The 21,653-nt window shown below is 36.4% G+C and overlaps 4 protein-coding genes across 7 annotated transcripts; 2 read left to right on the top strand and 2 right to left on the bottom strand.

Annotated features, from left to right (window-relative positions):
• Nucleotides 1–676: 676 nt before the first annotated feature.
• LOC147290941 (putative disease resistance protein RGA3) lies at nt 677–7,518 on the bottom strand. The gene is made up of 6 exons (XM_086235850.1): nt 4,188–7,518; nt 2,945–3,126; nt 2,458–2,843; nt 1,632–1,712; nt 1,367–1,522; nt 677–748 (listed from the first exon to the last, which is right to left on the bottom strand). Exons 1-6 carry the CDS (start codon nt 7,427–7,429, stop codon nt 677–679), a joined length of 4,119 nt encoding a protein of 1,372 aa, XP_086091976.1. The 5' UTR covers nt 7,430–7,518.
• A 1,766-nt stretch (nt 7,519–9,284) lies between these two features.
• AHG11 (Pentatricopeptide repeat (PPR-like) superfamily protein) lies at nt 9,285–11,370 on the top strand. Its single transcript, XM_086236483.1, has one exon. It carries the CDS (start codon nt 9,285–9,287, stop codon nt 11,079–11,081), a length of 1,797 nt encoding a protein of 598 aa, XP_086092609.1. The 3' UTR covers nt 11,082–11,370.
• A 255-nt stretch (nt 11,371–11,625) lies between these two features.
• Nucleotides 11,626–13,813, top strand: LOC147290943 (calcium ion-binding protein). Its single transcript, XM_086236495.1, has 4 exons — nt 11,626–11,852; nt 12,016–12,130; nt 13,108–13,168; nt 13,264–13,813. The coding sequence occupies exons 1-4, from the start codon at nt 11,822–11,824 to the stop codon at nt 13,552–13,554; spliced, it is 498 nt and encodes a 165-aa protein (XP_086092621.1). The 5' UTR covers nt 11,626–11,821; the 3' UTR covers nt 13,555–13,813.
• A 659-nt stretch (nt 13,814–14,472) lies between these two features.
• Nucleotides 14,473–20,904, bottom strand: LOC147290944 (uncharacterized). 4 transcript variants are annotated; one of them, XM_086236487.1, is made up of 6 exons: nt 20,570–20,904; nt 19,353–19,760; nt 17,330–17,640; nt 17,190–17,246; nt 15,837–16,273; nt 14,473–14,968 (listed from the first exon to the last, which is right to left on the bottom strand). In XM_086236487.1, exons 2-6 carry the CDS (start codon nt 19,757–19,759, stop codon nt 14,687–14,689), a joined length of 1,494 nt encoding a protein of 497 aa, XP_086092613.1. In that variant the 5' UTR covers nt 19,760; nt 20,570–20,904; the 3' UTR covers nt 14,473–14,686. The 4 variants fall into 4 exon arrangements, with proteins under 4 accessions (XP_086092613.1, XP_086092612.1, XP_086092611.1 ...); XM_086236486.1 differs by having other exon boundaries at nt 19,353–19,789; XM_086236485.1 differs by having other exon boundaries at nt 19,353–19,792; nt 20,570–20,902.
• Between the last annotated feature and the right edge of the window lie 749 nt (nt 20,905–21,653).

Below are 21,653 nucleotides of genomic sequence, written 5' to 3' on the forward strand. Positions count from 1 at the left end.
GCTGCCGCTGGAGGGAAGTGAGAAAGAGTTTAGAGAGAGAAATAAGTGAGAAAATGAAAGGGGAGGAGGTTATGAGGGTGGTTGGATGGAGGGAGGGGAAGGAGGTGGCGTGGGTGGAGATGGGTGGGTAGTGGGCTTTATGATTTTTTGTTTTTCTAACCTTTTAATTTCTTAATATTATTTGTGGGTAAAAAAATTTGCAGATGTGGCAAGATCTAAGTCACAAATGATTATTAGAGGGCTGAGATCAAAAATCAGGTATAATCTAGTAGGAAGAAAACTGGCAAAAGATCCAAGTCTGGATGGTGGTTGTGGTGGGTGGGTCTTTTTTCTTAAAATCTCAAATGTCATGGAATTTGGAAATGACACCTATTTAGGTGGAATTTAAAATCAGAATTTATGACACTCATATTCCATAATTTCTCCCGCGTAGAATTTTAAGATTTCCTTATTAATGATGCCAAACAAGGGAATTGGAGATTTTTATTTCTCAAATTCTGACTTTTAATGAAATACCGAGTTAAATTTTTCTATCCAAACACACTGTTAGTGACCTGATCGAGACGAATACTTCGATTAAATTCAGGAAAAAGTCCAGTGGTTCATTCTTGCACTAAGAATTTTTAAGTTTTGTAATTTGAAAACTCTTATTAGGAACTCACCAAACAGCCCACATTCATCTAGAAGGAGGGATGTCAAAATGATAGATCATCTGAGCAACCATGGATATATGTGAAGATTTTCCAAACTAATAAGCAACCATGAATATTAAAAGTCAATCAATATATCCTAATCCTATGATGAAATTCGTATATATTATATGAAGAAGCAAATTCCACGTAAGAATTTTAAAATCAAGAAGCATACAAATTCTGGTTATTTGCCTGAATTTAACCGAGTAGTCCAAACTCAAATATATATTCTCAAGGATAATGATTTAGGATATAAAAGGAAAATATTATGAAATAAGTACAATTTCGAATGTCTTTGTGTAACACAATAGAATTTGCTACCGGTTAGAGATGTGACCTTCATGCATCCACAGTTTCAAGGGACCAACTTGCAATTCTTTTCCGTAAAATATATAATTGTAATAGTTTTTCAATTGCAAGCTAATGACATTCAGCAACATCTAGTCCACAATCTCGAATTTCTTGGACAAGAACACCACCAGCATCAGTTAGCACCCGCGGGTAATTTAATTAGCTCTTTCCCTGCATTTCCAGCATCATGTTTACATGACAACACGCACAAGCTCTTGGACTAGTTTGGTTTCAAAATAACATAATTAAACTGCTAAAATGCAAACCAATGTTTCAAATCAAGTGACAACCAACACTTGTTGGGTTAGGGGATTAATAGATACCTTCTTCATTTGTTGAGTTGGTGCTACCACACCAGATGGCCTAATCCGAGGAGATGCAAAAGCAGGCCCTTGAAGAAACGATGAATTATGTCCAAGAGGAACACCCAGAAGAGAAGACAATGCCAAAGCGCCTCCCAAAGCACGCACAATCTCTCCCTGAACAAAACAAAAAGGACCCAATTCAGAAATACTGCTTCCAAGCCCAACCATCCACTTTTATAGTCACAGAAACGAAGAATCACACATACCCAACATGGCAAAATACCGGTGTGAGTCGAAAGGAGAGTGAGTGGGTGGAGTGGAGGAGGAAAATAATGTTACCAGCTGAGACTGAACTGAGCAAGAGCTATACAAAATATCAACAATAATGTTTGTAAATTATACAAAGTGCACACCGTATTGGGTAACATTTCAATGGAAGTTTAAGATAAGTCCAAGTGCCTCAAATGCTTCAAGTTATCAATTGAATTACGCAGCTCCTTCAAATCATAGCGTGCAAAATTGAGCATTCTTAAATATTGTAACTTTGAACATAGATCATGTAGTACTTTGTCCGACATTCGGGTCTTATCGATCACCACGATACACATCTAGAGATAGAGATGGGAGGAAGGTGCGCAAATACCAAACTTTCATATAAAGCCTCGTATTTCTCAAACTCAAGTCAAATATAGTTTTTCATGTACGAAAAATGACGAGAGTTTTGTGCACAATGTTGGGTGAGTCATTGTCCTCCCACCTAACACAAATTCTCCAAACACAAACTTTTCTAAATCATTAATAAGGTCATGCATAGTGAATTCAACAGTCTTTACTGCATGTTGAAAAAATGATCTAGAAATTAGATCATCAAAGAAGCCTTCTCCAACTTCTTCCACTATTTCCTTCTTTTTTGGTTCTAAAAGATTGAACATTCCACAACAAAACCAATTCTGATTTGTTAAATGTATAATTCTTGAGAAATATTGAAGAGTAGGCAAAACTATGCTTAAGATGTGGAGGCAAATAATGGTAGTTCAACCATAAAGCAAGCAAAATATTACTCTTCTCATACGAAGACTCCTATATATGCTGTTGTTCATTATTTTTACCCATTCATCCATATTTAATTTAGAGCGTAAGAGACCTCCAAATGATTTAGCAGCTAAAGGAAGACCATTAAACTTTTGAACAATTTGATTTGAGCGTGCACTAATACTTTCATTTTCAAATGCACGTTTTGCAAATAACAGCCAACAATCTTCCTCAGCTATTTGATTTAGACGGTGAGTTTGAAGTGAACCACCCATCATAGATGCAACTCCTTCATTGCGTGTTGTGACAATAATGCTACTTCCATGTGCACTGGACTCAAAGGGACTCCTTAAGAAATCCCAATGAGTATAATTCGCATTCCATACGTCATCATGAACAAATAGAAACTTCTTAGTGATTGACTCATAAATTGTTTGTGTTACCCTAACAACATCAAATCTTTCTGAAACACAAACCCATGCTCGGATGTCAAAATGTTTTTCCGATACTCCCCATGCCCACAATAGGAATCATGCTTATCTTATTTGAACTTGCATCGATCACCTGGTAGCGATAGCTTAATGAAGCTCTCCTTCTCCTCATCTCTTCCATACACATTAGACTCTTCTACCAAAGAAGTTAAAGGTAGTATTGTTTCTGATATTCTGGGTCTACCATCCGTTTTCAAATTAAGGGCATCTTTTTGCTTTACAATGAATTCTAGTGTCTCAAGAATTTCGTCTATCCTGGAGTTCACTGTTGTGTCAAAAGCATGAGATGAATCAGAGATGAGTATACTTTAAGTAAAAGAAGTTAATTTTACTTGCTTTACCTTTAAGTCAAGTCGTCCAATTAATTACCTATATAAATGGGGTATTCAGATTAAATAGAAGTTAAAATAGGAGTAGCTTCCTTCAGGACCCTTACCTATATTTGGGCCTTTTATTGTGGAAGATTTTGGTAGATTGCATGGCATAGTGTAGTTCTGACTTCTGAGTTGTTTGGGTCGTTTGGCCCAGATTACTGTGTCACCCAAAAAATGAAGTACCTTATAATTAACGTTCTTGGTTTGTTACACACTATCACTTTGAATTAATTTCCGAGTCCCAAAGAGAAAGTTTTGTAGTCAGTCTTTAGAGGAAGCATTTCAGTAACAAAAAAGTGGATAACAAAAGGGAAAAATTCCTCAAAATTAAAATCGATCGATGACAAGGAAGTGAAGAGAGGAAGAAATCATTAGGCATATTGTTGAGAAGTTAATTTAAATTTTCCATTACAATCTAGAATAGTCAATTGATGTATCTAGAAACAAAAGAGTCTAATAGCAGCTCCTAGAGTCTATAGAACTACAAATTGGAAGTTGAAGCCATTAATGAAAACTAAATTTAACTTCCCTCCGTCAATACCCAGTTTCAATTTAACTTCTGAATATATAACCAAGAAGACACAGTCTTACAGTCTTTCTGAAGAGGATGGGCAAATGAAACATGCAAATGGAAAGCAGATTGAAGATTCGTACCCATATATTATAAGGCATTCTGATTCATCGAAGCTCCAAATTGACGATGTTTTCTTGTCGAAGCATGATGTGAGTGAGACCTTGTTTGGGTCTCCTGAAATGGAGTGGAGTTGAAAGATTTGGAATTTTCAAATGTAGAGTTTATGTTACAGAATGCGATGACAAAGAAGCAAATCGAGTTTGCAGAAAATTACCTGTTGAGAGGGAATTGCATAATTACAATTCACACAACTGGGTGGGAGTGGGACCCATCAACACGTACATTCTCATACATCAACTGGCGCGAACCATCGATCCATATGTTGGGGGATGTGAGCAATCTTGGGCCACTCTTCCCCTTTCTCTCTCTCGCACCGTTCTGAAAGCAAAGGACATCCCAAGATATCTAGCAACAAAAGAGAAGTGGGTAGCCCTTCATCTGGCAAGCACTGGAGCTCAGGGCATGTCCAAATCGACAACGTTTGAAGAGAGTTGAGGTGTCGAAACCCCTTGCCGTCCATCTTCTTAACATTCAAAAGACCCTCGATCATGAGATAAGTGAGAGTGGTGGGCAGCAGCCCCTCCTCCGGAAATGAATCATCTACTACTTCACAATCTTTGAACCCAAGTGTCAAGTGTGCAAGAGAGTTGAGTCTTGGTAGACCCCACTGCATCCTGTTTGCCATCACTTTCTTGCAAGAAATGATCCAAAGTGATTTTAATTTTGACGGCAATCTCCCTTCCGGAAATGATTCCAATTCTGGACAATCTTGAATCCGCAGAGACTCAAGTGATGGGAGAAGGCTGTGCATCTCTTCAGGCAGTGACCTCAATTTCTTACAATCACTTATTTCTATCATGGTCAAGTTGGGCGCATCCAGCCCTCCATCGGGAAAAAATACAATATTTGGGCAACCAGATATTTTCAATGTAGCGAGGGATAGGTGTGTGGGGCATTTAGTAAGGGACATATTCACTTTCTTGCAAGATTTTATCCCAAGTGATTTTAATTTTGACGGCAATCCCCCTTCCGGAAATGATTCCAATTCTGGACAATCTTGTATCCACAGAGACTCAAGTGATGGGAGAAGGTTGTGCATCTCTTCAGGCAGTGACCGCAATTTCTCACATCTATGTATTTCTATCTCCATCAAGTTGGGAGTCTCCGGCCCTAACCAACTTGGAAATGTTGTTCCTCCATATGAATAAATAGAAAGCGTTTGTAGGTTTGTATGAGGTTGGAGCTTCTCAAGAACTTCTCTCTCTTTTTCTTTGTGTGAATCATCGGTTACACTACTTGGTTCCCATTCCAAAACTAGTTCATTGAGATACTTCTTGTCCCTCATGATGTTGACCTCTAAAGCATCCTTTACATGAACCAGATTACCAAGTCCCGAGATACGAAGTGTTCCTCGCAAAAACTGAAGCTCCTTTAACTCCAAAATGTCATGCCCTGCAGTATGCTTGTCTACCACAAACTCACTTAATCTTCGGAGGTCTTTCAACTTTCCCATATGCGGTGGCATCTTTTGTAATTTTGTACCCTTGATATCTAGATGGCGCAAGTTGATTAGTCTTCCCAAGTCGGTTGGCAACTGAGCAAGAGCTTCACAATAGGACAACAATAATGTTTGTAAATTATACAAATTGCACACTCTATCAGGTAACTTTTGAATGGAAGTGTGAGACAAGTCCAAGTGCCTTAGATGTTTCAACTTGTCAATTGAATTAGGCAGCTTCTTCAAATCATACCTTGCCAAATTGAGCACTCTTAAATATTGTAGCTTTGAAAACAAATCATGTAGTACCTTGGCATCTGACATTTGGAGCTTAACAATGAACCAATAGGTGAAAGATAGAGATGGGAGGAAAGTACGCAAATACTTAGCTTCATATAAAGCCTCAAATTTGTCAAAGCCATGATTACCATATTTTTCCATATATGAAAAATGACGAGTTTTGCTCACAATGTTGGGAGATTCATTTTCATCCCACCTAACACAAAATTCTCCAGATACAAATTTTGCTAAATCATTAATAAGGTCATGCATGATAAACCTTGACTTTGAAAGCTTTGCACGCTGAAAAAATGACCTTGAGATTAGATCATTGAAGTAGTCTTCTCCCACTTCTTCCATCATTTCATTATGTTTGGGTTGTAAGAGATCTTCAGCCTTCCATAACAACATCAATTCTGATTTTCCAAATTCATAATTCTTTGGAAAGATTGAACAATAGAGAAAACAACGCTTGAGATATGGAGGCAGATAATGGTAGCTCAACCATAGAGCTGGCAGAATATGACTCTTCTCTGGAGATAACTCCCATATGTTACTATTCAATATTTTTTCCCATTCCTCCACAATATTTAATCTAGAGCGTAGGAGACCTCCAAGTGACTTAGCAGCTAAAGGAAGACCTTTACACTTTCTAGCAATTTTTCTTCCTATTACTTCAAGATTTGACCGTTCGCTATCGGTTGCATTTTCAAAGGCATGTTTTGCAAATAGCAACCAGCAATCTTCCTCACTTATTTCTGTTAAGTGACGAATCTGAGGAGTATGGCCCATCATAGATGCTACACCTTCAATGCGTGTTGTGACAATAATCTTACTTCCATGTGCTCCTGACTGAAAAAGACGCCATAAAGAATTCCAATGATCATAATTCTCATTCCATACGTCATCGTGAACGAAAAGAAACTTCTTCCACGTCAAGGCCTCCTTCAATTTACATTGAAGCATATCTAAATTCGTGATATCAGAGGCTTTTTCACCAGTGATTGACTCATAAATTGTTTGTGTTATTCTATAAGCATCAAATTTTTGTGAAACACAAACCCATGCATAGAGGTCAAAATGTTTTGTTTCTTTAACATGGTTGTATATGAGCTGAGCAAAGGTGGTCTTTCCGATACCACCCATGCCCACAATGGGAAGCACGCTTATCTTATTGCCAGTCGCATCAGCCGATAGCAATAACTTGAGGAAGCTCTTCTTCTCTTCTTCTCTTCCAAAGACATCAGAATCTACCAAATTAGAAGTAGTTGCAGGTGGTAGCATTCCAACCAAAAAAGGTGGTAGAATTGTTTCTGATGTTGTGTGTCCATCATCTGATTTCAGATTAAGGGTGTCTTTGTGCTTTACAATGGAGTCTAGCATGTCAAGAATTTCCTCTATCCTGGAGTTTACTTTTGTGTCAAAAGCATGAAACGCAGAAGAGATGGGCTTTATTAGTACCTTATATTTGATACTCCCAGATTCAGCTTTGAGCTTGCGCTTTAAAGCTTTAGTCTTGATCTTGTCCACCAGGTCCTCAGCATGATAGACGGCATCTGTAAGCCCCTCGAGCCACTGCTTCACTCTTGAGTCAGTGAGTTGCTTCTCCTCGGCATCTTGGAGAACAGCATCAGCAGACAACAACGTCATCTTCAACTTGTCCAGTAATCCTTGGGTCCGTTTCTTTCCCCTGAGGAAGTCCAGGACCTCCCCAGAAGCCATCTTTTGAAATAAAACAGAGAGAAAAGATCCACCCACGACCTCCAAAGCCATGATGATCTCGTCTTTGAAAATGGAAATTATGGAATTGAGAACAGATCGGATACTCTTCAACAGAGCAAAAACAAGGACGACGACTTTTGTTTTTGTTGCTTGAAAATGAAACTGATATGAAATTACACAGACAGTAGACAATTAGACATGGACGGCAAATTAGTCAATGACTCGAATAGCTAGAATTAGCACGCAAAACAGTCCTAATTGGACCGCTGGTTCCACTTGTTGTGTTTCTCAATTATTACTTACTTTATTATTATTATTTTGTAGCTGATTCGTTGTTTATTAATTTATTATTAATACACAATTTAGGTCCAGATCCGTTGTTTGGGCTTGTACAAAAAAATTATAATAACTTAGGACCACATCTGATTGAGATTTTATTAATGGCTCTCCTAGATTCCTTGTTGGTTAAGATTTTGAATGTATATCACATATGCAATTTTTTAGTTTATTTTCTATACAATTACTGTTATCACAATTTGTCATTTTGTGTAACTTTTTTCTAATAAAATGAATCTCATTTCTATAAAAATGAATATACACGACGAGTATAAGAGAATTAGGTATAATTGAGATTTTTTTAATTTTTTGGGTCGAAATCAATTGAGATTAGAGACTCAAATTCTTGTGCAATTAATAATATCACTCGATTAATCTTCAAATGAGATGGGAATGGGGATGGAGATGGGAAACAACATTGCACTCCAATTTGCTTTTACTTACAAGAACTTCAAGTTTAAGTCAAGAACGTATATGTTTGGGACCAATTAATAAAGATCATGCAACCAAATCATCACAGAAAATTTCATCTTTGCAACTTGCAAGGCAAGAACAATTAATTGGTAGTTTTCAATCGGTGGAATGGAATTGGATAATGGGTAGTCTCTCTAAACTCTAGTGTTTTGTTGGTTCAGTGGTCTGTGTGGTTCGAAACTCTAGTGTTTCGTTTCGTTGGTTGCAGACTTGCAGTGGTATATATGTGTGGTTCTACTTTGGTCTTGCTCTGTTTTGTCCATTTTGCTTGTTACATTTTGCTTGTAGTGGCCATAAATAGTTGATTAATTCTTCAAGCTTTACTAAACTAGAAAATCATCCTGACCAAAAACCTACAACTCAAATATTTGTTAATTTAGGTACAAGATTAAATCAAATTATGAGAGTAAAAAACAAAGTTGGTCATAAATTGTAAAAGTTAGAACATTCAATCGGAAATTAATTACAAATAAGTTGAAAATGCATGACATTATATATTATAAAGCAAGCCAATAGTATCATAGTCGCCCCAACCACCAGGCATGTTGTTGCCACCCCCTACAACCACCACCACTACTTTATAGATTGATGCATCCAAAAACACAATTTAAATTTGAATTTAACAATCTCGTTCTGCAAATGAACAATTTTTGAGCACTAGTGAACACTTATTGCATTCAATAGTTAAGTCTAATATAATGAGTCAATCAGTTTTTAATTTTAGTAATTACAAATTCAACCCAATAGTGATCATAAATTGTTCAAAATTTGTCCCTTATATTCAAATCCCATTATGCTTAAATAATTAGTTAGACAAATAAAAAACTTTACATCTCATCTTTCTTTTTAATTCCAACATTTTTAAACTTCTTTCTATTTTTTATCAAAAAAAAAAAATTCCTTTCTATTTTTCAAATTTCCACATCTAAAAGTAACAGTAACCTAACATTTTCCTTTTTAAAATTTAGAAGCCAAATTGAAACCTTACCCGACCCTTTGTGTGATTTGGGTCGGGTCTGAAACTCCCACCAGCATTTGAAAATAACTAAAAAACCCGCCATTCAAATGACAAGGAAGCAACTGAGAGAGATGTGTGATGAGAGACCAACTATGGAAATGGAGCTCGTTAGAAAGAAAATGTTTGGACCTTCTCCAACAAACAAACACAAGAGCCTCTCTTCTCCAAATCCATGCTTTCATGCTCCGAAACGCCCTCGAAACCAATGTCAATCTTCTCACCAAATTCATCACAACCTGCGCTTCCATCACCCTTTTCGGCTCACATCCAAACCCACTTTCTCTGGTTGAACACGCTCGCCGCGTCTTCAATCAGAGACCCACAAAATATGACACATTCCTCTGTAATTCTATGATCAGAGCCCATATGGGTATGCGCCAATTCTCCGAATCTTTCACTCTTTACAGATATCTTAGGCAGGAGACGGGTTTCGAGCCCGATGGCTACACATTCACAGCTTTGGCGAAGTCGTGTGGTTTAGATGTGGCCGTCTGGGAAGGGCAAGAACTTCATTGTCATGTTATGAAGATTGGGTTATGCTTAGATTTGCATGTGTCAACGTCATTGGTTGATATGTATGCAAAGTTTGGGAGGATGGGTTGTGCAAGAAAGGTGTTCGATGAAATGACGGAAACATGTCGAGTGTCGTGGACAGCTCTTATTTGTGGGTATGCAAGGTCGGGAGATATGGGTAATGCAAGGAGGCTTTTTGATAACATGCCTGAGAAAGACTCGGCTGCATTTAATGCCATGATTGATGGCTGTGTCAAAGTGGGAGATATGGACTCGGCTCGAAGTTTGTTTGATGAGATGACGGATAGGAATGTGGTATCTTGGACCAGTTTGATTTATGGTTACTGCCAATATGGTGATGTAGAAGCCGCTAAATCACTCTTTGATTCCATGCCCGAGAAAAATCTTATTTCCTGGAATGTGATGATTGGTGGTTATTGCAAAAACAAGCAACCCCATGAAGCCTTGAAATTATTTCATCAAATGCAGTCAACTACATTGCTCGAACCAAGTGATGTGACTGTTGTGACTATTCTTCCGGCTATTGCGGATTGCAGTGCCTTGGATTTAGGTTGTTGGGTACACGAGTTTGTACGAAGGAAGAAGCTTGATAGAGTAACCAATATCTGCACTGCGCTTGTGGATATGTACGCAAAATGTGGAGAAATTACAAAAGCCAAAAGACTCTTTGATGAGATGCCTGAAAAAGAAACAGCTTCTTGGAATGCTTTGATAAATGGGTTTGCAGTCAATGGCTATGGCAGGGAGGCACTGGAGATATTTTCAGAGATGCAACTCAAAAATTTTAAGCCAAACGATATAACCTTTACTGGTATTTTGTCCGCTTGTAACCACTGTGGTCTGGTAGAGGAAGGGAAAAGGTGGTTTAAAGCAATGGAGAACTTTGGGATCATCCCACAGATTGAGCATTATGGTTGTATAATAGATCTTTTGGGGAGGGCAGGGTGCTTGGTGGAAGCTGAGGAATTGATTAAGAGCATGCCTTATGATGTTAATGGGATCATTTTGAGTTCTTTTCTTTTTGCATGTGGGTACTATAAGGATGTCACAAGAGCCAACAAAGTCTTAAAGAATGCAGTCAAACTGGAGCCATGGAATGATGGGAACTTTGTGATGCTTAGAAATCTGTATGCCAGCGAAAGAATGTGGAGTGATGCAGAGGAAATTAAGAGGTTGATGAGGAAGAATCAAGCAAATAAAGAGGTTGGTTATAGTGCTATAGAGGTTGATGGTAGAGTCATGGAGTTTGTGGCTGGGGACAGGGTGCATACATCTTGTGAAGCTATACTTTTAACCTTACGGCACAGTTGGAAGCACATGATGGAAGAAGTGACATATTGATTCTATAGAAAATGGGTGAATTGCCTTTGAGACTAGGAAAAAGAGCATGAATATACCACTACCAACCCATGCCATTTCTGTGTTCCCATTTCAGCAATCTTTAGTTTATGTTGATAATTTGTGTAAGTTCTTTTAGAGTAGCCTAAATACTTACATTTAAGATTCCTTTTAAGGCACTTTTCAATTGGCAACTCAGCGAGGCAATTGGATGCTTGAGATTGCTACTAATCATTCGATGACTAATAGAAAAATTTTGAGCAGGCCAAATTAGATTTACTGCATACTTGTGATTGAGATCGTTTTGTATATTTTCCTATAATGGAAGTGTATAGAGAGGTTAAGTATTTATCAATTTATATATCAATACATTGTAATACATATGAGGAGTAGAGACTTTTCCCATTAATCACCTTCCAAAAGAAGTGTTGTTTACCAGAACAAAAACAATACTTGTATATATGGCAACAACAGAAAGATATCTTTGCAATTCAGTACGAGATACCATGTAGAGGACACAACAACACATGCCTACCCCAAGCTAGCAGTCGGTTCCAAGCGAAGAATCAGATTTCAAATAAGGATGGAAGGCCTAATTAACAGTGGATACCTTGCTTGCATTGAGAAAACAGAACATTCCGTATACCTTCAAACCTCTCTCTCTCTATGTCTCTCTCTCTCTCCCAATACATATACTTATGCAGACATTGTTGTTGGACCAGTTATGACAACGCTTCTAAAAAATGGGAATGTATATGAGCATCATGGGGAGAGGTTGGTTCACTTTCTTTTTCATTTTATGTAGTTAGTTGGCATTCAGAGTTTTACTTTTGGGTTTTATCCCCTCATTTTTTCACATACTTTGTTTTTGTTTCACAAATTCTTTCATTTTGTATAACACTTTCTGAAGTTCTTGAGCGGTTTATTTGCATGACAGGGCTGCCATCCACCCAGATGTTGAATTTTGTAATGGGAACGGTGTACAAGCAGTTCATAGAGAAAGATATCAAAGATTTTGAGGACTTCCACATCGCCATTCTTGATATTTTCAAGTAAGCGTGTATAAGTGTAACCACAAGTACCCAAATGTTAATTACAATATTCATAATGCTAAAAATAATAATAGACAATATTTTAGTTGCATTCAAATCATCTAAACACTACATAAATTGTGCCTCTTCAAGCGTCCTATATGCCATTGTCAACACTAACAAATTAAAATATCTATTTTCACAAGTAAAACCAGCATCTACAAGTGTAATCACTAATATGCGGGATCGATACAAGATGTGAGAGAATGATTTAATGCACTCTCACATCCCGCATTGGTTCCTTTTTTTTCTTCTCATATTAGTGAAAATTCATCATGTAATATGATTTCTGGTTTTTACATTTTAACCCTTATAAAAATAAAAAAACAAAAACAAAAACAAAAGAACAAACCATTCCCTGCCAAAGAACTCTTCTTTTTTAATCAGTCTAAAAGCATATTATTATAAAAAGATAAAAATTATTCTTTAATAAGGTCCTTAAAAAAGACTTGTTTCTCCACCGTTGAATCTGATTTAGAAGACCTATACTGGAGAATAACTCCATAAACAAATTTCAAATAGTCCGAATTCTATTGTAAATCTTCTGACCCAAATTTCAGCAGATCCATAAATTTTGGACAAAGAATATAAGTTGTTTGTAAGTATGCTTCTTTTTTCTTTTTTCTTTTTTCAATTACAAGTTATAGGTATGCTTTTTTTTTTTTTTTTTCTTTTTTCAGTTACAAGTTATAGGTATGCTTTTTTTTTTTTTTTTCTTTTTTCAGTTACAAGTTATAGGTATGCTTCTTCTATATGTTATTATGTTATGTTATACATCTTTCTTCTTTTAGGTTATAACAGATTGGATTATTGCCCTATTCTAATCCTAATCCATTTTTATACCCTCGCTCCTAACCCCATGGTTTTGTTATGTATCATTTTCTACAATTACCGCATAACAGCATCTAATCTTTTCCCCTTAACACAATCTTATCCAGCACCTTTAATTCTGCTTTGCCTGGTAAACACTACGATGTGCCATCACGCAAGGAAGTCGAGGTGAGTTCAAATCAACCATACATCTTCACATGCCAAGCTCTCTCTCTCTCTCTCTCTCTCTCTCTCTCTCTCTCTAACACACTAACAATTAGCAGGCTGTATTCCTACTTTGGAAACAAGCCAAAGAGCAAGAAAGGAAGGACATCATCATCAAGTTCATGAAGAAGAGTGTGAGCCTTAGCAAGGTTGATGACACTACCATGATCACAGGAATAGTAACACCTCCAGTAGCCATGGCTGCTAAAAGAGCAGGGGAGAAATATGTGCCCCAGCTGAAGATCATCAAGGCCATCCCCGACGTCTTCTTCGTGCCGACTGCAACAGTGATAGCACTCATTTCTGTGAAGATCTCCAGAAGAGTTTTCATGGGAAAAATAGCATCTTGATCATAACCTCAAGACGCATGAGAAGCCCGGTATGCCCATTAATAACAACGTGAAGTTCTGTCTATAGTATAATTTCATTATAATCTAATAGTGGAGCAGGCATATGTATAATAAGTATATTGTAATTACAAATTATGGTGTGGAAACTCTGTCTAAGGTAAATCATTTGTGAGAAATGTATCAGTAAAAAAAATATATCGTATAGAGAGGTATCAAACCATCGGTCTACAAACAGGAGGTGATTGGGCACTCAGTTTCAAACCCCTTATTTGCCCACCTTGCCCCTTTATTAATTTTGACTTATTTGCATATTTATCTCTTAAAACTATAATTTTGTTTCACTTCACCCCCTTAAAGTTTATTTTCTCAATTACGAATGAACTTGACGGTTTTGAATTATGTAAGAAACGAAAGAAACTTACACGGAATAAATTGAAACAATAAATTTTAAAGAGGTTAAGTAAGACAAAACTATTTCAAGGGGTAAATGTGAAAATAAGCTATTAATTTTCACATATTTGAACCTTTTTTTACCCTTTCATAATTAGTAAAACCAAAGAAAGAAAAAATAACCAGTGATGGCGATTTCTTTTAAAAGGTTTGTAAAGAGGAACTTTTCTGTTTGCACATAGGAAACCCTCTTAACTTTTCTGCTTTTAATTTCGGGCAGGGATGATTTTATTTGAACTCCTTTAGGCTTTAGGTATGAAATTACTTTGTTTGCCCCTCAAAAAATCTTTTAATACTTCTTGTCTTTTCAATTCAAACTTAAAATTTAAAACCCAGATTGGCTGGGTGCAAACCAGTCATGAAAATTTTTTACTCACAGAATTTGCTCCTTTCAAAAAACTCAAATTACTCCATAATTGCTTAACAAATCTACGCAATTATTACAACAACTTTAACATTAAAACATGGTAGTCCAAGTATAATGCCCAAATTCAATTACTGAAAACATCAATCAGGAATCAGGATACTAATGTATACACCAGGATGGATTGTGTTTGCCTAAATAAGCAGCATGTACAGTAATATTTGCATGTATGAGAGAACGAGATAAAGCATGTACAGCAGAATAAGCAGCATATACAAATATATCATAAGAAAAAAAAAATAGTCACTTATAATCCAGCTAACTTGAGGATTTCTGGATACACCTATACGAGCCAGCTTTTCGCCTCCCCCGATTTCTTGTGTTCCAAGGGAAATCAGTCCTGGTGGTTGAAACTGACTCTTGGGTTACCTTAGGTGCACTGGATTTTGTGGGCAACACAGTTTTCGAACCCGGAACAGGAAAATTGGTTTTCTGCTCTTCAATTGATAGTTGAGGCTTCTGTATGAGCTGATCTTCAACTTTTTCAAAATCATGTGGCTCTTCCTTAACTGCATTAGGTATAAGGTATCCATTCTCAGCCTGAAGACACAAGGAAAAATTAGTCGAACATATATTGTGTCACAGTACAACATAAAGGAACACAGATGGCCATCTTTATGATTGGTCCAGTATTATAGTCATATCCCAAAGAAACATTTTCAAGAGTCGGTTTTAATTATGATTACAGGACAAAATAACAGATGGCATTTGGTACCACCTTGTGAAATTGAGGGGTGGAGTCGGGGAAATAACTATAGTAAGTTTTGGAGATTTGAAAAACTAGCCCCACTTGTGCTCTTTAAAGACATTCAGCCATTTTTTCAAGTGCTCGAGCTCCCCTTGAGTTCGAGCACTACTCGAGGGTTATGTTAGAGACAGCTAAAAGTCTTTAATGGTAACAAAAAATGCCAAGCTTCAACATTTCCCAGTAAGTTTAGTTGCCAGTTAAAACTTGGGATATGATGGGGGAAATAATAACAGCAAGTTACTGGGTCAATTTATGTCAACTCGTAAACAGCAAAAAGTAACAGATAGACCTCAATAATCACCAAGATATTAGACCAAACTGTGGTCTTTACAACAAGATTACTTTATCATGTCAATTGTTGAGACAATTCTTTTCCAGAGATCAGTCAAGCTTTGCATAAAACCAGTACCAGATATCATTTTGGGAAAGGGAAATGAAGAAAACAGAAAAATGTCAAAACCTTTAAAATTATCATTCGCAGCTTTCAATACAGAACAAAAAAAAAATGAAAAATAAAATATCGGCTGCTGGATTAATAGGAAAAGATACTATATCAATAAACACAGTCATAAGTATTAATTTATTACCAAAAATTTTATACCAAGTTACCAACAAAGGAAAATGAGAGCATTTAAACCATTTCATAAAGGAAAAACTTACATTTTCATGTATACAGCCAACCCAAGGCTGATCTGTGTTTCTAGTCATACCAGGAACAGGGGTCAGCTCTCCATGGCTTGGAACCGCACTCTCAGACAAAAATAGATCTCCCATGTTACACTCAGAAATATGCTGAGATGCAGTTGGTAGAGTTTCAACTAGTAATCTATTTCCATTTTCAGGAGGAGAAGCAGGATTTTGTGCAAAGCCCTTCAACGCATCAGATGGTACTAGGAACTTGTTTATGGAAGAAATATTTCCTGGATTTTCATTCACCACCTTGTCAATTCGGGTCTTCAACTGGCAGACTTGTGAATGTACCACTTCAATCTTCCAAAGAATATCTTCCAAGGAACTATTACCATCTCTGAACTCAAGAGATGACCATATATCATTTATCTCAAACTCATTATTGCCATAACTAGTTCTACCTGCTGCTATATCAAAAAAAAAAAAAGGTCTCTTTAAAAATTTTGTGTGCTCATATAATAGATTTAAACAATAAACAATAATATACAGAACATTTTATTCACAATTAATCTGTTCACAATAGTTACAATATAGCATAAAACCAAAAGGCAATTCAAAGTCTCAAAATTTCCACTGAACAAATTAAATGCTGTGAAGTTCCAGAAAATGCACAATGCTCTATATCTACAAACCTCTTCCAACATCTAAGAAACTATAGGTAAAGTATGGCAATTAGATTAAATTAAATTTAGCTATGTATGTATTGACATTGTAATATTAAATTCTTGACCATATGTTTTCCGTGACAAAGTCTAACCTTTCAAATTCACACTTCTGACAGAGAATAAGTAGAATGCTCATGTTATGTATACTAAAAGAAAATTTCAGTTAAAAACTTGAGAATCAAAAGTCAGAACTCATGCACAACAGTTAAAAGGCTAACAAAGCACTAGCAAAGAATTAGTTACCAGTACAGGTTGGTTTCCTAGGATGGGGTAAGCACTACGAGATATCACTTTAGGGGGAAAGGAAAAAATTCTCATTGACGTATTTATAATGGGAGTAAATGCAAATTTAGTAAAGGCTTTCTACTGTTTTCACGATAAGATAAGCTGGTCCAAATTATTGTGTAAATACTAAGAGGGTTTACCTTCAACAAATCGGAGTTTAAAAACTCCTCGGTTGAAGAATTTAAGTGGTAGGAAAAGAGAGTAACCAGCAACTGAGGATACACATAATACATATAAAAAACACAAATACACACACACACACACACACATATACATGTATTTTTATATGCGGACCCCCCGGTAAGGAAAGTTCAGCTGTACAAGCAACGTATACAACCCCCAAGACTAAAGTCAAATCGATATCCTTGCTTACCTAGAGTACCAAAATCATCTTCCATAGAAGCAGCATTAGCAATAGACCTCTTATTTTCTGAAAAGCAGAAAGAACATATAAACACAAATCAGACTTTTAGTTGGCAACAGTGCATGAAGCAAAATTTGTGAACTTCATACCATTATAGGAGAACAGGTTATGGTGTGACATATATGACGCTATATCAGTAGTATCTTCAACTCTCTTTCTTTTCTTCCTTTTCATGACTTTCTCTCTTTGAATTTGACTAGAAAACGGTATTGACTTTGCATCAAAACCTTCTCTTGCGAACCTTTCAAATTCAAATTGCTTTATGTTATCATATTCTGCAAGTTCCCTATCATATTTCAGGGCCTGGGACCGAAGTTCCTTAATCTGTAGTTCTAGCCATTTACAGCGCCACATAAGAGGTTGTATGAACTTCCTCCAATGAACAGTCAACTTTTTCTTCCTAGAAAATTAGATACACACATAAAACCACATCAATGTGACAAAAAAATCAGTCAAACAAAGAAACAATATGTACCCATGACAACAAGTATGGTGAGCAGTATCATTAAAAAGAATGAAGAAATTACATCCTTTGGATCAGAATAAATTTGTAACTATGCCTTTGCTGATCCACAATCTAATTGATGTTCAAAGAAGTGTTAACAAACCTCAACATATGTACCTGACCAAGACTGAACTATCGATCACATAGTCAAAATATAAAGAATGTTATCACAAACAATCAAACACAACTGACAAGGCAAGACTAGTGACCAGATGATATTGAATCAAACAAAAAAAAAAACAACAGATCTCTTCCTTTTTTATTGGAAATTCAATATTATTAACGTGGTGATGGTCAACCCAAACCCACTTAAGACAAGTGAATTCCTAGGAAGCATGGATATGATTACCATGCAGGCAAGTATGGATAAAATAGAAGTAAATGCTGATATGATTGCTCCCCATGCACCAAGGATGGCTACCAAGTTCCAGACAGAGTCCCTTTACCTTTAAACCCATAACTGAAGGTGTGAGAAGATTTATTAGGGATGGCAATGGGCAGGGTTAGGGTCGAGATTCCATTCCTTGTCCTCATTCCCACTAAGATAACTTGTCCCCATCCCCAACTGCCAATTATGTATAATTTTGAAGTGTTTTAAAACTTATGTATGGAATAATGTACAGAGAAATTAAATATAATTTCTTTTAAATGTAATTGAAAAATCTAAGTTCAATTAGCAATATAAAATTAACCAGCATATAACATCACTAAAACAGAAAAAATTCTACCAAACAAAATCCGGCACTATTAATCAAGACATTTTAGTAGACAGAAAAAAAACCAAGCCCACTAGAAATACAAGTTGAACATTAAGATAACTACTGTTTATGAAACGTTAAACATCCAAAAACACAACCACCATAGTTAACCATCCCCAAATACAACCAACATAGTTTAACATTCAACGCTACCACCACCATCCTTCAACATCAAACACCGTCCAACAATATTTCCAACCAAGAAAAGAAAAGGAAGAAAAAGAAAAAGGGTGTATTGGTCTAAAAAAAGGTTATTTAGATATCTAAAAAGAATAAAGAGATTATATTCAACTCATATGCAGTGATTAATATTCATCTTGTAAGCAGAGATTTAAATTCATCTTATAAGCAGAGATTCTTGACAGAGATGAACCCATCCCCATCCAGTAAGCAGAGGTTAATATTCTTCTAGTCCCATCCCCATCAACTTTTTCCTAGCATTGCAGGTCACATATCTGCCAATCAGGCCTAGATTTCCATCCCTAAGATTCATTTAAGGGAACATTCAAAGGCTAAAAAATTTTACTAAAACGAGTGAAGCCAACCCAAATCCCTCTCATCAAGGCCTCAAGCTAAGAAAATTCAAAAATCATATATGTCATACAGGCTAAGGTTTTTTGGTACAACAAAAAGGGAGACCCCATTTTACAAACTTATTCAGAAAAAATTACATTGAACTTTGATATTTAATCAATATTTTGACAAATAAGCTTTAAAATGCAAACAAGAGAATCACTTACCTTTACGATTGTATGGAAGGTATGAACATAGGTTTGCACATCTTTCTATTCTACCTTATAGACAAGGTTTAAGTAAGACATACATTAAATAATTCAAACCACAACGTACCTTGTTCGAAATGCATCATAATATCCATCATATACTGACACAGATGCATTTCCACATAAGCGTGACTCAACTTCATCACAATCTGACAATGGACCATTCTCTGTCCCAGATATTGTATCACCAAAAGAACTCGAATTCTCTGTCAAATCCAAGCATTCACTTTCAACCATCTGAACATTGTCGGGACTTACACAATCAGTTATATTTAGCTCCTCATCCTCACATCTATTTGATGCGGTAGTTTGTCCAACCAATGATCCTTCCATGTCAAAGATATTATCTTTGTAGTTACTCACACAAGGCATAAACTTATCTTCCAGGTCTGGCGGGGTACTTCCATTCTCCTTAACAGCTAAAACTTCTATTGCAGCTTCTGACTTTGGGTTCAGCTCCAATTCAGGACCCATCCTGCAAATTCACGCAAAATCGTTTCCTTCCTTCTAGCAATCAGAAAATAATTAAAAACCAGGCAAGTTAATTTCAATCCAACAACAACAACTGCAGCCATATGAATACACAAATCAAATGAATTAGAGAAACCCCCACACTACTGCCTACCCCACTTTGTTTTTCATTTAGTTGTTCTATGAAAATGCAAAGTCAAGTATTATGGTTTGCATAACAAAACTTAACCACCACATAAATTGAGGAAAACCCACAAATTTTAGCAGGTGAACAAAAACCCTAACAAACAAGTGGAAACTATACAGTTTTTTCAAAGTTAAGGGGGGGAAAAAGAGAGAGAGAGAGAGAGAGAGAGAGAGAGAGAGAGAGAGAGAGAGAGAGAGAGAGAGAGAGAAACTAAACCGCCAAGTACACCAAACAAAACCCACAGTTTTGAGCACCAAAGGAAATAAAGGAAATCCCCAACTTTTTGAAGAACAAAATTCAACACTGGTAACAAAACATCAAGCCACAATTGAACACAGAAGACCCAAAAGATTTAACCACGAAACAAATTAGAGAAAACCCAAAAAGAAGAAGAAAGCCAAAGACGGGGGCACCAAGTTTCAATTTTTAAAACAATAACAGGAAAGAAACCCACGACTCTTTTGTCTTAACATCAAAGGCCCGCAAATTCAAACCACCAACAAAGAAATTGATAACACAAGTAGAATCTCTGTTTTCAATACCAAAAATAAAACCCTAAACCCTAAACCCTAAACAAAAATTCAGAAGAGGGAGAGTGAGAGAGAGACAGAGACAGAGACAGCAACCTGAGATTGAGGAAATCTTTAATGGGTAAGAGCGAGGAACAGCATGTCACCGCCTGCACACTTTAGCGAGTTGCTCGGTGACCGATTAAGTGAGACGTGTCGAATTCTGGTTGATTTGAAGAGAAAGCTCTCGGTGGGACTCTTTCTCGCTCCCTCTCTCACAGTCACAGACTCACACAGTCACTCTGTCTCTCTCTCTCTCTCTCTCTCTCTCTCTCTCTCTCTCTCTCTCTCTCAGACGGTCCAATCAGCAATGTGGTGGTCGGATCTGATCAAACATGGCTCGCACGTGGGACCAATGATGAATTTTTTATTGTTTCTGAACTTTCCGGTGATGATTGATGAGTTCACATGTCCAGTTCTGTCCGCTCATATACATTGGATTATAATGTTTTTCTTGGGCAATACTACATTGAATTGAGTCATATTCATGGCCAAAAAAAGAATTGAGTCATATGAAACCTAGTATAGACATTAGTCAAACAGATCATTTATATTTTTTCCCATAATTAAAAAATTGAAATTTCTAAAAAAGACACATTTGCTTACATAAAAAGCTTTTCTAAAACATGTTACACTTTTAAAATTTTAAAACTAACACATTTTAAAAGAGTAAATTATCTCCATTACCTGCTCAAAACCTATCTCATTGCAACATTGTCTCCATCATTCTCAACCACATTTTCATCCAAAGCCTTTCTCATCCATAACTCGAAAGTCGAAACCCACAAGCCCCCAACCTCATATATCGAGAAAACACCAACACGGAGCTTAAAAACCTTCAAGCTAACCCATTCTAGCCTCTTTGTCACACTCACATCATGAAACCCACCAAAGAAAATCATATGAGTCCCTCCATTGTCACAAACACTTGAAAAGTGTTTTTTACTCAATGAAAACATATATTGGCAACAATCTCAAATGAAATCGAAAGCTTATTTTCAGGAAAAAAAATTCTTTTATTTGTGTTGTTATTATTAATAATTATTTTGTATTTTTTATTAAATTCATTAGTCTAGTCATTTTTTACAAAGGGTTTAGTTTAAGGTTGAAATAAGTATAAGCATAGTGTATAAAAACTCTT

The sequence above is a fragment of the Dryas octopetala genome, chromosome 3, assembly GCF_963921425.1.
Source record: "Dryas octopetala chromosome 3, drDryOcto1.1, whole genome shotgun sequence".
Classification (NCBI taxonomy): Eukaryota; Viridiplantae; Streptophyta; class Magnoliopsida; order Rosales; family Rosaceae; genus Dryas; species Dryas octopetala.